Here is a 15,830-nt window from a genome sequence, read left to right as displayed (position 1 = left end):
GAGACGACGGGAGGAATCGGACAACTCCTGGGTTATTCATTCGGATAATGCCGAGGAGACAGATCCTGCTTCGGATTTACCAAAATAAGGCAAGTATATAGCCAATCCCGTCAGATTAATGATGACGTGAAACTCACCGGACCGGTCCGCTGCAGCGCTGCTGCATGTTAGATGCATGAGAACAGGCACTTATTTATTTATCCTGTTGAATCGGCCTCAGCGGCTCAGTTTGGAGCAGATAACGTGTCTGGCTCTCACGACGACGGGGATGCATTGAAGTAATAAACCCAGCAGGGTGATGATGATGATGAATATATTTATTAGATAGAATGTTAGAGTATAAACAGTCACACAGGAGCATGTATTACAGTACAGGTACAGTCAAACAGTAGCATGTATTACAGTACAAGTACAGTCACACATCCTGTCTAAGAGGAGCATTTCTAAAAAGCTCTTGCGGTCTTGTTTCCGTTGAAAGTCCTTCGTACATAAATCATCGACATTTAACAATACCAATAAAACTAATATTAAATTACTCAATTGATGCAAAAATAACAATAAATTAAAGACACATACTATGTAGAACCGAGAGGGGTCAGTCAGGCAGAGTTTTCTCTTCGCATGATGCTGAGAGCAGCTGCTGCTGCAGGGGTCTGCAGAAGAGTTGGCATCTCATTAGCTCGGCCACATGCCTCATTAAAGCAGCTATTTCCTGTTGTGTTGTGTGTAATGAAGACTATACCCCCCCCCCCCCCATTGCTTGACTGTTGCATTTCAGCCCCTCTTGCTCTCTCTCTGTTCAGTCTGAAGTCACATAATGACAGCAGCCAGTCCCGTCTGCAGCTCCGCCTCTTCCCGCTCCGCCCGGTCTTCACCCGCCTGCCTCCCGGCGTGCCGCAGACAACTGAAGAAAGGCAAGCTCCTCCGATCCCGACTGCACCTCCGCTCCGCCCCAGGCGTCTGGCTCATGCTGGGCGTCGCGGTGGTTTTGGTGGGGATGGGCGTCGCCGTGGCCGGCTACGTGTCTGCGGCACCGAAGCCCACGGGCGTCCGGGGCAGCACCCACGTGGAGAGGATGAAGCTGGCTGGGCCCGTGGTCATGGGAGTGGGTTTATTTATCTTCATCTGCGCAGCCACTCTTCTGTACGAGAACCGGGACCTGGAGGTCCTCAGACAGGAGTCGCTCGATGACCTCGAGGACCTGAAGGGACGAAACGGCTGGGAGGGTCCGCAGGAGCAGCCCGGCGTCGGATGCTGGGCCGCTCAGGGCCACGCGCTGCCGCTCTCAAACCGGAACTGTGACCCTCTTCTTCCTCCCCCTCACAGACAAAACATTAGCAGCAGCAGATCATCACTTCTGCCTCCCTCGGATCCAGGAGGCAGAGGAGATGAGGAGGAGGAGGAGGAGGAAGGAAGGTCAACCCTTCTGGCCCACGTTTTGCACCACCAGGAGCCAACTCCTTACCCCCCCTCCCCCTGCCCGTCCATCCCTCACTCCTCCATCTCCTCAGACTCCTGCGACTCCAGCGAGATGAACATCAGGACAGGCCGCGCTCTGCCGCCTCAACGCCGGAGCCCGGCTGGTTCAACTTCTTCTGTCTAATTAACCTGCATGATGGGATTCATTTGAAAAAGATCACAGACACGCTGAAGAAAATGCATTCCTCAATAAACGGATTCAATGTTTGTTAGCATGTTTTAGTGCCTCCAGCTGGCTCTGAGTCACTGTCTCTCCAGGTTCGTCTGACTCACGGTCGCGTTGGGAAGATTGGACCGGCGCCGTTTGTGTTTCTGTTTGAACTCACTTATTGGCCAGAAATCCTCAAAAGTCACTGCCCTGTTTGACCATATTAGGGCGCGAGGTGGCTTGCTGAAAATGTCTCGGGGTGCCATTCTGGGATACGGACACTCTCGCTCTTTTCCCTTCTCTCTCCTGACACACACACACGCGCGCACACACCCACACACACACCTCCGCTCTCCCTCTCTACTACTTTCCCTTTGCTGAAGAGGTTTTGGTTCAGAGGTTGAGCCAGATTAGGTCTCAAAAGAGTCTTTATCTAATCTCACACACACTGTGATCTGCTCTTTATCTGAGGACATTGTGCCTTGGCGTAAACAAGGGAAGCGCTTAAGGCCACACTAACAATGCCCGTCCGTGCTCTGCGCTAAATGTAATCCGGTGTAATTCAACATTTTTGTTTTAATTCAGCGCCAGCTGCTCGGTTTCTCTCCGCTCTCAGTGTGATGAGGCAAGATCTGAAAGAATTTTAATCAGATGGTGGATAGAAAAAAAGAGCAATGACTTAGAACCCCCCCCCCCCCACACACACACACACACAGAACTCTGGTAAAGCTGTTATGAGTTATTCCTGACGCAGCTGAACTGAGAAAAGCAGTCCTGTGAGTCGTGTAGCCGAGGCCTCGCTCTCCCACCATCCCGACCTTTCATCTCCTCTCACTACGCTTTATTCAAATACGCCATCCTCCATCCAAATCCTTGGCTGAAGCAAGTAGAATGAAAAAAATAGAGCAAAAACAATGCCGACTGAAACGCCACTGGTCCCATTAAACATGTTTGAACAGGCGGAGGGGTAAAGGGGGGGGTAGAACTTTAATTATCACCAGCATGTTCTCCCCCAGCCGTTACACAGGGGGCTCGGTCTGGAGGCTTTTATAGGTGCCCTCGAACTGCAGAGTATTTCCTTGTTGTTTCGGCCCACGCTGGGATCCTGCAATCCAGATGACGACAGAGACCCAAGCGTACGGCAATTTCCAGCCACAGATTTCACTCGCTCTGTCACGCTACACGGGCGTGCACGTGGGATCCACACGGGGTGTTGTGTTGGTTGGTATAGCGCACGTTCTAAAATGCTGGATGTGTTGTTTAGAAGCAGGGATGATTCGTAGAGATGTGCGCAACAAGCTGCAAGCAGCCTCCTTCGCACGTCTTGCTCAAGAGAGGCAGCTCTTTCAACACACACACACACACACACACACACACACACACACAGTACAGTGTGTACAGTGAGAAATACAGTATTTATGTACACGCAGAAGCTGTACTGCAGTTCTCTGGAATACCAGCAGTCTTTGATGTTTCCTAGGTGTCCATCAGTGTGTGTGTGTGTTTGTACAGTGTTGTTACATAATTCTGCAACACATATTTCTTTTCTTTTTTTGCTGCATTAAGGATATTACTGAATCAAAGTTCTCCTCAGAGAGATTACCGCGTGGGTCTGTGTTGATCCATATCTGAGCCGACGTTCAAGAGGCCGTAAGCTGCTCAACGACGAGCTGACTCAGGGCCGACGCAGCTCTCCTGCTTCTGAAAGGAAAGATGAGCCACAATCAACGTATGAAAACGACGTCGGGGACTGAGGATGAGCCAGCAGAATCGTGTTTATTCATTTACTCTCCTCAAAGACTTCACTTCTTACAGCAGGAAAGGGGATTTTAGTTTAGATGTGAAGTGAAAACAGGTGAAGCATCAGCAGGGGGGGGGGCTGTCTGGAACAGCATAGTGTATCTGGAGTCTTTCATCAAACCAGAGGGTTGAGCGACCAGATGACATTTTGTGACATATAGAATCCTTCTGGCTTCCAATCCAAATAAAAGTTTTCCTATAATCCGCTGTTTTCTCAAAACGCTTAATTGTTTAGTCGACTGCAACCTTTCACGATCTGGGATCGGTGTGTAAGACGAGCAGCAGGTGCATTCCTGAGAATCCTGCCTAATCCAATTTCAGCCAAAACATCTCCTCGGCAATCCTAACGGTGCCGTCAATGGAAGAGGAGCGAGCGGAGAATGAGCGGACTAATGTTCTGTGTTTTTGCTGTCGTGATGCTCACTCCTTCTCAAGGTAAGATGCCACAAAACTCTTATCAGTGTCTTCTGAGCTACACATCCTCGTTGGGTTCACAAAATGTAACGTCTTAGATTTACTAACTAATAACCTACTTGATTAGTGAAATGTATACAAGGCTCTTATTTCTGATCTCTCTAAAAGAATATCCTAGTTTAATAGAGCCCTAGGTGTGTTTTACTACAATTTATAACAACAAAAACATCAGTCCACGTTTACTGCAAGATGGCTTGTACTTTCATCCATTTGTTAAAGCTGGTTTAAGATCTGAATCTACCATTATTGACTATTTCCTCCAAAATATTGAAGAAAGACTGATAAATGTCAGGAGGACACGCACTGAAACCCACCGACCACAGCATTGAAATCACATGAGCTGGCACTCGCTAACAAGATGAGAGGGGATTAGGATTGTGAGTCTCTCTTACACTCATTTTACGGCTTACAGGAAGAGATAAGTCCTTCTGAAGCGGCTACTGAGGTCAGCCATTTGGCTACTGGATGTAGTCCGACACAGAGATGCAGTTACACCCAAACCATTCTGAAATATGCTGTCTTTACAGTTACTGGATTATTGGAAAACCCCAGTTATTATAAATCCTAAAAATAGACTAACTTTAAAGGGTTTAAGTCTGTGACCTTCATTTCACTCTGCCGATATTTGGAGAAGATGCCTGTTGGCATTTCAAGAGCCAATGTGTGCCGCTATCTTTATTCCTAGGATGGACTGTGCAGAGCAGTGTGTTGGGAATAACAATCAGTTGGTCCCACGCCAACATTCTGCAGCCATATCTTTCATTTAATTCCAGTACCTGTCTGGTCAACAAAGACACGGGGCAGTCCAAAGTCAGAAACAAATTCCAGGCAGAATAATGAAAACATTTCTCAGATGCTTAACTTAATGTCCTTATCCTTCACACATTCAGGCAGATCATAGTCGTTCCATTCCTTAAATCTGATATCCATGCTATTCCTGTGGTGTTTAGGTGACAACGGGGAGCAGATAGAGCAGCCCATGGAGTTAGTGGGACCTGAAGAAGAGTTCCTGAAGTGTTTCCGTTGTGACCTGGGCTTTTGGGATGCCTGCTACACCACGGAAACCACCTGCAGCCTCGGGGAGCGCTGCTACACAGGCCGAGGGGATGCAGGTGTGTTGTACCGTACGTGTCAATAACTACCCTTTCAGCTTTAGAAGGTGCTTTATTTTAATGTTCTTCCTTTCTAGCTACTCTGGCCATTAAGACTTTGGGTTGCGCGAAGGCAGGGGAGTGTGGTGTGGAGAGCACGTTGGAGCTCTTCGCTAATAAAACCATCTTTGTCATGACCAAACACTGCTGCGACACACCTTTCTGCAACTCAGCAAGCCATCTTCCGATCGTCACACTTTTGCATGTCGCAGTGTCCGTCCTAGCTGCGCGTCACCTCGCCGAGGCCTCAACATGTGTCCAGTAAAAGCTAGCATTCATTTCTGTAACAAATAAAATAAATAAATGAAACAGAGGCTGTGGGAAATGATGCCGCCTTTATTGCATTTAGAACTGTTAAATTAGAAAGCACTACTTTGACAACTATGAAGGTCTTAATTCGACCAATGTCTTTGTGTCGTATTTCAGGCTGTGAATTTGAGGCTGAAGAAACTGCAAAAACGCAACAACAAAAACCAAGCAGCTACAACATAAGCATTTTAAATGTATGCATAGTGACAGCAAACGCCACACTGTATAGAACACTGGTCCTGTATAGTGAAAAACTGCATCGGTAGAAGCCTGCTCTCTTGAAACTGAGCTAATAAATGAACAAACTCATCACAGATTTGTAGAAATGTGTTGCAGCGAAGCGCTTCAGCTGTGGTTCAGCAGCTCCCCAGCAGAGGGCAGGATTTCCTCTTTCATGAAAAGCTGAAGATCCAAATCTTTGTCCTCCAAGTCCAAGCTCATGAACTTCTCCACCACCAGCCTGCACCTGTCAGTCAGCCTCTGTTATGCACTGTGGGCTCTCGTGTTGGTTTCATTGTCCTTCTCTGCAGGGGGAGCTGAACAAACCTCTTTTCCTGCTCGTCTGATGATGCTTTGTCAACGCGTTTGATGGACCTTCCTGTCCTGTACAGTTCGGACACCTGACCAAACACACAAACAGTCGACGTGAGCGTGTGGGTTTCTGTTCGTCTGTGGGTGTGTGCGTCAATGTGTGTACTTGCATCCACTCCTCTCTGCACGAGGCTAGCTGGCAAGCCGGCTAGTGTAGCGATGTTGGCAGCATAGCTGGACTGGCAAATCCCTTCTTTCAGCTGGTAGAGAAACACCAACTCATCCCCGTCCACTGCTGTCTCTAGAGTCTAGTATACACACACACACACACACACACACACGCACACACACACAAATCACATACAAAATAAACTTCTAATGAGGAAAAACCAAATAGGATTTTCATTTGCTAATTGTTCATTTGGAAGTTCTGCTGTTCAATATGTTTCTGCAGGAAATTAGTTTCCGTCATGAAACCTCCCTGAACATCCCCAAAATGCTTCAGGCTACATTTTAATCATTGCACGCGTTGTGTTTATCATTGTGTTGTGTATTTCTCAGTACCAACAGAGACAGCAGGCCAGAGGAAGGTAATAGTTCCAGCTGCAGCAAGCTGTGGAAATTAGTGGTCAGGAGGACGTGGGGTAAATCCCCTACAGGCTGTCTCATCCAATGAGAGATCGATGCGGCCAGCAGGGACAGTCCATCCACCTGCGGGGGGAACGTTACACCATTGGCTGCGTGTCTGACGAGGATGAAGCAACTACTGGCAAAAAAAACAAACAGACGAGGCTCTTTATACAAATTCCTTTGATATTCCTTGACATTGCTTTGGTACCCCCCCCCCAAAAAAACTTGATTGCAATAATGTTTTGGAATAGTATTATAAATAAATGTTGTACATGAATTGATGCTAATGTTACTGACGGCTTCAGACTCCAGAGAGCTCATATTTACAAATGCGTGAATATGATTGCATCTGAAGTTGATAAAGGACACTTATGGACCGTCACTGGCATTTTACCAGTTAGGAGAAATGCTGAAACATTGTGATTTCTGTCCTCCAGGTGAAAATCAGTGCAATATTCAATCCCTTTTGTAATCTTTGCCAGCTGCATATTTTCCAATAGTTATTTTTGTTTTTATCTAAGACAGGACGAGTTCATTCTACTGCAGTGATTTGATTTGATTGTTTCTGGCCTATCTCTCTCTCCCACTTCACTAATTCTCCTTTAGACACATAAACTACGTTTGGACTCTCTCCAGCCCTCTCCTGAGTAACCTGGCAGGCAGTGGTGGAAGACTGAGCGCATAAAGAAATCCAGAACACTGTGAAGTCTGTACACAAAAGTATCCCACTAGGAATACCCTCCAATTACAAAAAAATAATCTTAAACTATAAAAAGGTATGAGACACTTTAACGCAGGAACAGCAGCTACTGAAGGTTGCACATTGTTGAGCTGTTTCTTCCCTTGCCTTTAGAGGGCGCACATCAACACGTTTGTGTCTGCAGCGCCACACAGCTGCTCTTATTTTGTTTTTGATCGATGGCACATGTTGAGCTGAACTGAATGGCCGTTCGTGCTGAAGCTCTTAATTCGATCATACTGGCCAAGATTGGTTTCAGGCGCTTCACGTCAGTGACACTGTTTTCCCTTGTTATGTGTGTACACACATGTATTCAATTCACAAAGTACTGGAACGAGATCATCCTACTGTGTTAGTTCCTTTTCCAAATTCATCGATGAGAACTAATGAGTTGCCAGTACTGCTGTTGAGAGCCTGGGCCATCTGGGGAGAATAGAGTAGAACAAAATGTTATACCCCACATTACTCTTTTAGTGTGTGTGTGTGTGTGTGTGTGTGTGTGCGTGTGAGCTGTCTGTTATAGCTGTAGGCAGTACTTGATTCATAATGTCTTGACAGGTGGAGAGTGGGTGTAAAACTGGAGACCATTAACGGTGGGAGTTCATATCTTTAATTTATTCATTTGCTCGTGTGCAAAGATGTGCATGTTGGTTTGTCTGTGCGTCGTATGCACCTGGTTGAGGTCTATCATGAATGTACTGAGGCCCACAGACACGGACTCTCTGCTCTGCATGCGGGTAAAGATTCCGTCCACCATTCCAATCTCTGCATTCTTTGCCGGCACATCTGAGCCAATCAGAGCCATGAACACAATCAACCCCACCTGTCAAAGTGAAATCAGAAAAGCTGGTTGAAGTCAAACCAAAGGAAGAAATAGGAAAACAGAAATATCAGGAATTCTGAGCAGGAGCTCCAAAGGACTGTCAAATGAGGACGTTCTCATTCAAAAACTGCTGTCATCATCAGTTGCAGAAATGTTTTCTGATTTCTGACTTTCAAACTACAACGTCAGGAAATTCAGTGTAAACAGTAAAGTTACCTGGCAAACTAGAAGACATGCATTTTGTATATTTTTATAACTGTCATCATCGTTTGTGTTAAACTGCAAGCGCTGAAAAAACGTGTTGAAGACAGTTTGTGCAACTATGTGGGCTTTCTTTGAAAGACTACCGCTTCTCACTGCTTTCTTTGCATCTCAAAGACTTTTCCTCTGCGAATTACAATTATCATTGGGTGTTTGCAAAAGAAAAACAAAGAACATAAAGTCTGCTAGCCAAAACCTAATATCGGTGAACATCAAAGCTATTTTCAGATGAGCAGCGAACTGAAACACATTCCGTACAGATAACAGTGATATCCAGCGAGGCAGGATACCCCCCCCCCCCCCCCACCTGTTTTAGGTAGATGCTCTTGCCAGATGAGTTGGGGCCGGTGATGATCTTGACTCTGCCCTGGGACTCTAAGCTCTGGAAGGAGTTGGCCACAAACACAGGAGCGCACAGCTCTAACAGTGGATGTCTAGATGAAAACAGACATTTATCAGTGTGTGTCATGTATGTTCATATTAATCAGATTAAGGTTAGCTTGATTATCATTACAGTTACAGATTAGAAGACAAACTGCAGAACCTGGATTATTGTCTCGATCTTGCCTACCTGCCCTGGGTGACTGTTATACACCTGTGGCTGGCTAGTTTGGGTGAAGTGTAGCCGTACTCTTGGGACGCGCTGCTCATAGCCATCAGACAGTCGAGCTCCGCAATGAGATCCAGAATCTAGACAGCACAGACAATAAATGCATTCCTGAATAGTGTTGAGCCTTCAAAGTCATCAAGCTTAACAGGGCTGTGCCCTTGAGTTAAGATGGATCTTGAAGTCAATTTTCTTTTTCAAAAAAATAATTTAGAACATGTGGAGAATGCAGATGGGCAGCAAAGAAGTGGATTTTGTTAGAAGATAATTGTACTTTTTTTTTGTATTATGCAGTAAGCGGGATGAGATTTGAGATTCCTGTACATGGGATGCAGGTTCGTACCCCTGTGCCATCTGCACTCCCATACAAAGTGCATTCTTTACGCTTTATTTTTTCAACCAGAATGCATCTAAACTGAATTCTCAGTCTCTTCTCAAAAATAAGCTCTGCAATTTCTCCTACAACTGGCAGCACACCCATCTGTGATGAGACCTCATCGTATTTGAAATTAACTTTAGGGGTCAACACAATCTGAGGAAAGGCAGAGCCTGTCACAACAGTCCGGGCATTCCAGGTAAATGACACAGCAGGAGGGAATAAGCGCGAACAGAATAGAAACAAATAGAATAGAATAGAATAGAAATATTTTATTAATCCCACACCTGGTAAATTATTTTGTTACAGCGCCAGGAGACATCAGTCAAAACAAGTTAAAAAATAATGAGATGTCGATAAAAAAGAATAATTGAAGGGAATAAATGAATTGGATGAGGATGAATGACTGTACAAAAAGTGCAGATGGAGAAACAGTGCAAAAGAAAAAGGATGTTACAGAGCAGAGGGCTGTGATTGTTCTCTGTCTGACGGAGGTGATTTGTTATACAGATGAATTAGCGTCATGTCGACAATCATTTTACCCACGTAGACTTTGTTTAAAACACCTGAAACTGTAAGTAGAGCCAAGCTGATGAACACAAACCTTGTAGAGGGAGGCACTCTTCTCGAGGATTGTGTTCTGCAACTGTGTCATGACTCCAGTCTCCATGTCTGACAAACAGCAAGTAAGAACCATGAAAATAAAGAGTTTAAAAAAACAACAACAACAACATGAAAAGAGCCCTCAGTGATTGTGGTCATTTCTGTATATCAGATACATACTAGGCAGGTAAAACGCTTTCTGTGAGTAAAATACCTCTAATGTCACAGTGCAAGTCTCCCAGCAGGTCGTCTAGCTCTTTGGTTTTCTTGCTGCGGTAATGCAGGCGGTCCTCTGATAGGAACTAGACCACAGGAACACAAGGGAAAGCATTGGAAAAACAACAACAAAGAAATTAACAACATTATTTTGCTGACTAGATCAGATGCAAACCATGAAATCAAGCCCTTCTATCTCAAAATCTTCTTTCTCCACCATGCTGGGCAGGCGAGGGACAGAGAGCAGGAATCCAATCTGTGAGGAAAGTAAACAATATTATGTGCGCACTGATACCGAAATGTTGGAAAGTTGTGTAGAAGATAAACAGATAAGTGCAGCCGTAACGCTCAGACCAGAGGGATGTAAATGACACAGCAGGAGGGAATGCAAGCGTCCAGATGCTCCAGCTCTTGTCTGGCTACATCTGTGAGGAAGTGTGACAACCCCATCATCGTCCTCTTCTCTGTCAGAGGGAAGGAGCACATTGCTTAGACTTTCACCAACCATCTTTTACAGAAAATCAACACAAGCAAGACACAACAGAATCCGGTAGAGCGGAACCTACTCTCATCGATTGCTGGGTCCACATTGGGCTTGATGGTGAAACGGTTCTCGGCTACGCTGGTTTCAAAATCCACCTACGTGTGCCAAACAAAAGATGAAAGTAAACTCATTAATACTCTGTAACATTCTGTGTATTCAGGTGTGTGTGTGTGTGTGTGTGTGTATTACAACTCGGTTGATGAGGGAGGCAATATAGTGAAGGTCATTAGAGAACCCTTCACTGATATCACAAAAAAGCCGAATGGACTGAGGCAGTTGTCGCACTGTGTCCCTGATACACACTGCACTGTACAATGTCTGAAACACACACAGAAACACAACGCATCATGTTGAATAGATTTCACCCACCCTGGCTTGGACATGTGACGCTATTGCTAAGTGGTGTGCACTATACTGTACCTTGTAGAGACTCTGCCATTTGGTCACTTTGGTGTGAGAGAGAGACATCCTCCGCAGAAGAGTCTGAGACACACACACACACACACACGCACACACACACACACAGAGGCTGGTTTTGTTCAGGTAGTGTCACATCCATCCAGTAAAATGGTCGCAGATGAGGACAAAACAGTAATTGGTTCTAGTTGTTACCGGTATGTTACTGATGCAGCGCAGTGAGGCCTGTAGGGTGCTCAGCACGTTGGAATTCTGCGGCGACGTGAAGAAACGTATCACTTCCTGTCTCCTACGTAACACGGCCATGTCCTGTGTCGGGCGCAGAAACCACTGGCTGAGAGGAGGGAAGACATCGATCAATCGCTTGCTTCTACCAAGCAAACAGTACAAACTAGTCTCCCAATCTGCTAGTAGAAATAACTAGGAGAGAAAACATCAAAATTATTTAATGTACATACTCGGAATATCCAAAGCCTGGAATAAAAATCGCCATAAAGGTATTACAGAAAGTATCTGTTCTTGATTTTTGTTGCTTTGGTAACATTATGTTCCACTGCTGTTCCTTAAAAACACATATTATGTGAAATCTACTTGTCACTTATTGCAATATAATCTTTACATTTAGTATATTTTCTTTCTTAAAATCGTCTATGTTTATTTAGTAACGCTACGAACATGATCAGAAGAATGGCACATAAATGTTTCATGTCACCATCACTTTAATACTAATCAGTAATAATAAATGATCAAATAAAAGCCTAATATTGTGTTTTGATGAATGGACTCAAGCAAGAGGCGCTTCTCACCGTAGAAGTTTAGATCCAAACTTGCACCTGCAGCGGTTCAGGATTCCTGCAGCACACAGGGAAGACGTTCACAATTAAAAAAGACAAAGAGATGATGTCCATAATTACTATCGTCACGTTTGCATACCATAAAGACTGAGTCCTTCCTTTTCACCAGAATGCAGCTTATACACGGAGGGATGCTGCTCTGATTTGAAGATCTGCAGTACACTGAAAGAAATACAAAATCCATGATGATCTCACAGCCACATTCTTTCTGTAAACTAAATCTGATTTAAATTCCATATATTATAACAAAACAAAAAAAAACATAAAGAAAGTAAATGTATGACACAGAGCTTCATGAAGAGAAATAAATTTAATTGGGACGGGAGAGTAAAAGTAGAATTATCGTTCGTTGGTCAGCAAAGTATAGGAAAATTAGCAGTTTTGCTAGTAGTAGTCAAATTCAAATATATTGGGCAAGTGCATTAGTTCTGGAACACAGAACAATGAATTAGAAATGTGTTAGATTAGTGTGTGTGACAGAGCTCATTTACCTGTAGGTGTCCCGGTCAATGCAAATAACACCTTTACTACATCGGGAAGCAACGAGTCACGTGTGAGAGAAGAATTTAAGAACATGATCAGAATCACACACGACAGATTTTATGCTAAATAGGGCATAAAGGCGTAGCGATAGGGAGAACAGAGAGCGTGTACTCATCAGTGTGTGTGTTACTGTGTGAGTAACCAACATTAATGCGTGTCTTACAGTGTGTAGGTGGAGAACTGCAGGATAGGAACTTTAACACTGCTGTCCTCCAGCTCGACTCCCACTCGCCTCCTGTCCAGACATTTCAGCAGAGCGCCTACTGTCCTCAGCTACCCGATGGATGTCCACGCACGCACACACACGCACACACACACATACACACATGAAAATGATGGACCACTCATAATCACCGCCTGCACCCCCCGATGGAATGCTGGATCGGATGACATGTAGCAAGCTGTCTCACCATCAGGGGCGAGTCAAAGGCGATGCAGGATGAGAGATAGGACATTTTGTCCTTCTCTGAAATGGAGGCAGGAAGAAAAGGCAGATTGGCAGAAAGTAGCCTCTGTTTACTGACCTCCAGACCTATAACATTTAAAAATGGACTTAAAACCAATCAGCTGATTGCAGGAAATTATGCACATTTTATGCAGAAAAAAAAGACAGAACAGAATTGAATAAATTGGATAGGTGTTTGTTTACCAAAGTCAACATATGGATATGTAACTAACTCTGGCCTGTTGTCAGGGTTTGAACCTGGGATACAATAACAAAGAAAGTCAGCAAATACAAACAAAATACATTAACAGTGTACTAGAATCATATCACCTTAATGTGTCCGGTAAAATCAGTATAATGCAGCGGATAGTAGCTATACAATCACTAAATATAAACACTGTAGGGTCATTATTTAATTATCTGACCTAGAAACTTTTATATCATACATGTCAAATCTTACTGCTCTATTTATATATTTATAAATATAAATGCAAGTGATTTTTGTTTTATCGCCCAAATCTCACCAAGTTGTTGCAAGCAGCGTGTCATGCAATGCTCCTGTTTTGCACTGGTAACTATTACGTGGGGATTAACCTCTTGAATGACTAAAAAACAGAGGATAGGGGGGGGGGGGGGGTGTTAGGTGTACAGTATATCAAACCACACAGAGCTTTGTAAATTCTAGTAACAATTCTGTGCATCTTTTACCTCTGGCCAATAGGGGGAGCTCGTAGTTGTCAGGAGTGTCTGCCATGTAGTGCAAAGACGAATCTTTACTGTCATAGAAGGAGAGACCCAACTGCCCGTTCTGGGCTAAAACACTCAGGACAACCTTTTATGGAGAGAACACAAGATTTACCGTCTCACTGCTGCAGCTATTTACTGAAATGGGGACGTCTGGGCTCACCACCGATGACTCTTCCTCCTCTTCTTCATCCCCACTTACGCTGGAGGAACCGATATCTACCCCTCTTCCACCTCTCAGACTTTCCAGTGCTGCCATGACCAATTACCTCTAAGCAGAAATAATACTAATACTAAGAAGAAGAAGAAGAAAAATTGACTTATAATTAGTTCTGTTATGTATAAGATTACATTAAATCTTCAAAAACCTAACACCACAGCCATTTAGCTAGGCAAGCTAAGTTAATTAAGCTAGCTGCCTCGTCATTAAATGAGGATATAAATAGATACAGGAATGTAAGGACTCATTAGCAAAACAATAAGATGTTAAAGTTGAAACGCTAATTATAATTACAAGCTTTTCTGCTACAGTACCGCCATTCAGCCAGAAGGACGCCTTCACGTCACGTGACCCCTTCAGCGAGCGCTTCCTCCTTGCCCCTCAGTTGTCATGACAACAGAGTCCCGGGCGCTTGGTTATGCTAATAAGATGTTCTATTTGGAAAACTTTTAACATCAATAAGTGATTATCATTTGCTGAGCTGACCTAGTATGGAACCAAATCATTGCATGCATGTTATTAATGAGAATGCTGTAGACATAAGGGACCTTTCCGTGACATGATAGAGCGGTTTATTATAATAAATACAATAAATAAATACAACTGTACATATTCATATATGTCTTCCATACATATAATTGTACATAAACAGGAACTGTTCTGCAGAATTTTGACACAATTGAAAATTGTGATGATATTTGATATGATATTTGTGAACATCATTGATCACGGTGGCGCAGTGGGTGGCGCTGTTGCCTCACAGCAAGAAGCTCTCCATTTCAAATCCAAGTGATCTGTGAGGAGTTTGCATGTTCTCCCCATGTCTGCGTGGGTTCTCTCCTGGGTTCCCCGTCGAGGGGGTAGAGGCAGATGGTGCATTTTTATTTTGCCTCTCCTGCCCTAAATACCGGTGTATTGACAGTCTGCATGAAGGCATCAAGACTGGGGGAAATCACCTGGGAAGAAAAAGAGAAAGAAACATTCTGTTAGCCTGTGCTTTATAAGACGATAGCAGAACTATCTAATGCAGATGAGCATAAAAACCAGACACTCACGTGCAGCGTAGTCGTAATGTGCAGGAAAAGAGAAATACAGACGTGAAATTAATACAGCAATAACAGAGACTCGGAGCGCGGCACGTCCCGTTTATCTTATCTTGTTCTGTAATGTATGTAAACATAGATAGCGAAGCACAAGAAGAGGAGCAGACTCGGACTTTTAAATAACAAAAAGAGAAAAATGCAATAAAAGCCGAAGCGACTCATGACGGCAGCGCGCATGCGCACAGCGTCGCATTTGGCTCGAGAGCCCTGAGCGCCGTCGTCATAGGTCGACAGCGCTTATGTATGAGCTTACTGATATATTGGCTACAGCTGCAGATAATGATTATTATTGATTATTTGTTGTGCTTTATTGTTTGTTTTGTAAAAAAAGTACAAATATATTCAAGATGCCCACTCCACATGCGGGACGTATCTCATAGGTTTAACCCCATATTGCTAGCCAATCAGAAGAAGCGTCTTTCCAACACTGTAGCCAATCAGATTCAAGGGATTGCCCCCTGAAGGCTGCGCGTGTCTTTGTTTACATCCGGGTCGCCTTGTGGAATTGAGCTCCTCACGAAATAAACGATCGTGTCGGTTCTTCCATTTGTCCTTATTTAATTAAAACATTCGTCTTTGTCTCGGCGTTTAGTGTCTCTCTGGGAAACGTCTCTAGCATCTCTGCCTTCTCCCTGCGCCATTTTAACATTTAACTTTACAACCAGCCGGCGTTTCTTGAGATTCTACTGAAACTTTCACTTCATTGTTTTTCGGCAGTTTCCAGCTTCACAAACCCCGGCAAAGGTGACTAAAACCACGGCAGCAGGACAGAGGAGAGCTGCTCTCCAATGCTGGCCAATTTAAAGGTAATGG

At 44.2% G+C, this 15,830-nt stretch overlaps 2 protein-coding genes across 2 annotated transcripts; one reads left to right on the top strand and one right to left on the bottom strand.

Moving 5' to 3' along the window:
* Positions 1–817: 817 nt before the first annotated feature.
* Positions 818–5,317, top strand: LOC137914597 (transmembrane protein 200C-like). The gene is made up of 3 exons (XM_068758117.1): positions 818–1,583; positions 4,852–5,013; positions 5,091–5,317. The coding sequence occupies exons 1-3, from the start codon at positions 818–820 to the stop codon at positions 5,315–5,317; spliced, it is 1,155 nt and encodes a 384-aa protein (XP_068614218.1).
* A 389-nt stretch (positions 5,318–5,706) lies between these two features.
* On the bottom strand, positions 5,707–13,953 carry msh5 (mutS homolog 5). The gene is made up of 25 exons (XM_068758771.1): positions 13,858–13,953; positions 13,659–13,782; positions 13,475–13,555; positions 13,155–13,208; positions 12,916–13,037; positions 12,669–12,778; positions 12,454–12,489; positions 12,042–12,124; positions 11,915–11,960; positions 11,304–11,442; positions 11,112–11,174; positions 10,881–11,009; positions 10,714–10,786; positions 10,502–10,611; positions 10,323–10,403; positions 10,146–10,233; positions 9,933–10,000; positions 8,917–9,035; positions 8,653–8,779; positions 7,935–8,084; positions 7,610–7,684; positions 6,457–6,603; positions 6,063–6,200; positions 5,908–5,981; positions 5,707–5,827 (listed from the first exon to the last, which is right to left on the bottom strand). Exons 1-25 carry the CDS (start codon positions 13,951–13,953, stop codon positions 5,707–5,709), a joined length of 2,454 nt encoding a protein of 817 aa, XP_068614872.1.
* Positions 13,954–15,830: the final 1,877 nt, after the last annotated feature.

Source organism: Brachionichthys hirsutus, chromosome 3, assembly GCF_040956055.1.
Source record: "Brachionichthys hirsutus isolate HB-005 chromosome 3, CSIRO-AGI_Bhir_v1, whole genome shotgun sequence".
NCBI lineage: Eukaryota > Metazoa > Chordata > Actinopteri > Lophiiformes > Brachionichthyidae > Brachionichthys > Brachionichthys hirsutus.
This window is presented reverse-complemented; position numbering and strand designations above follow the sequence as displayed.

Coding starts and splice junctions, on each gene's coding strand:
- LOC137914597 (XM_068758117.1), top strand. CDS start 818: ATGACAGCAGCCAGTCCCGTCTGCAGCTCCGCCTCTTCCCGCTCCGCC. Junction 1,584..4,851: donor TCAACGCCGGAGCCCGGCTG/GTTCAACTTCTT, acceptor TGTGGTGTTTAG/GTGACAACGGGGAGCAGATA. Junction 5,014..5,090: donor CACAGGCCGAGGGGATGCAG/GTGTGTTGTACC, acceptor CTTCCTTTCTAG/CTACTCTGGCCATTAAGACT.
- msh5 (XM_068758771.1), bottom strand. CDS start 13,953: ATGGCAGCACTGGAAAGTCTGAGAGGTGGAAGAGGGGTAGATATCGGT. Junction 12,779..12,915: donor CCTTTGACTCGCCCCTGATG/GTGAGACAGCTT, acceptor TCCATCGGGTAG/CTGAGGACAGTAGGCGCTCT. Junction 10,787..10,880: donor CCTCCCTCATCAACCGAGTT/GTAATACACACA, acceptor TGGCACACGTAG/GTGGATTTTGAAACCAGCGT.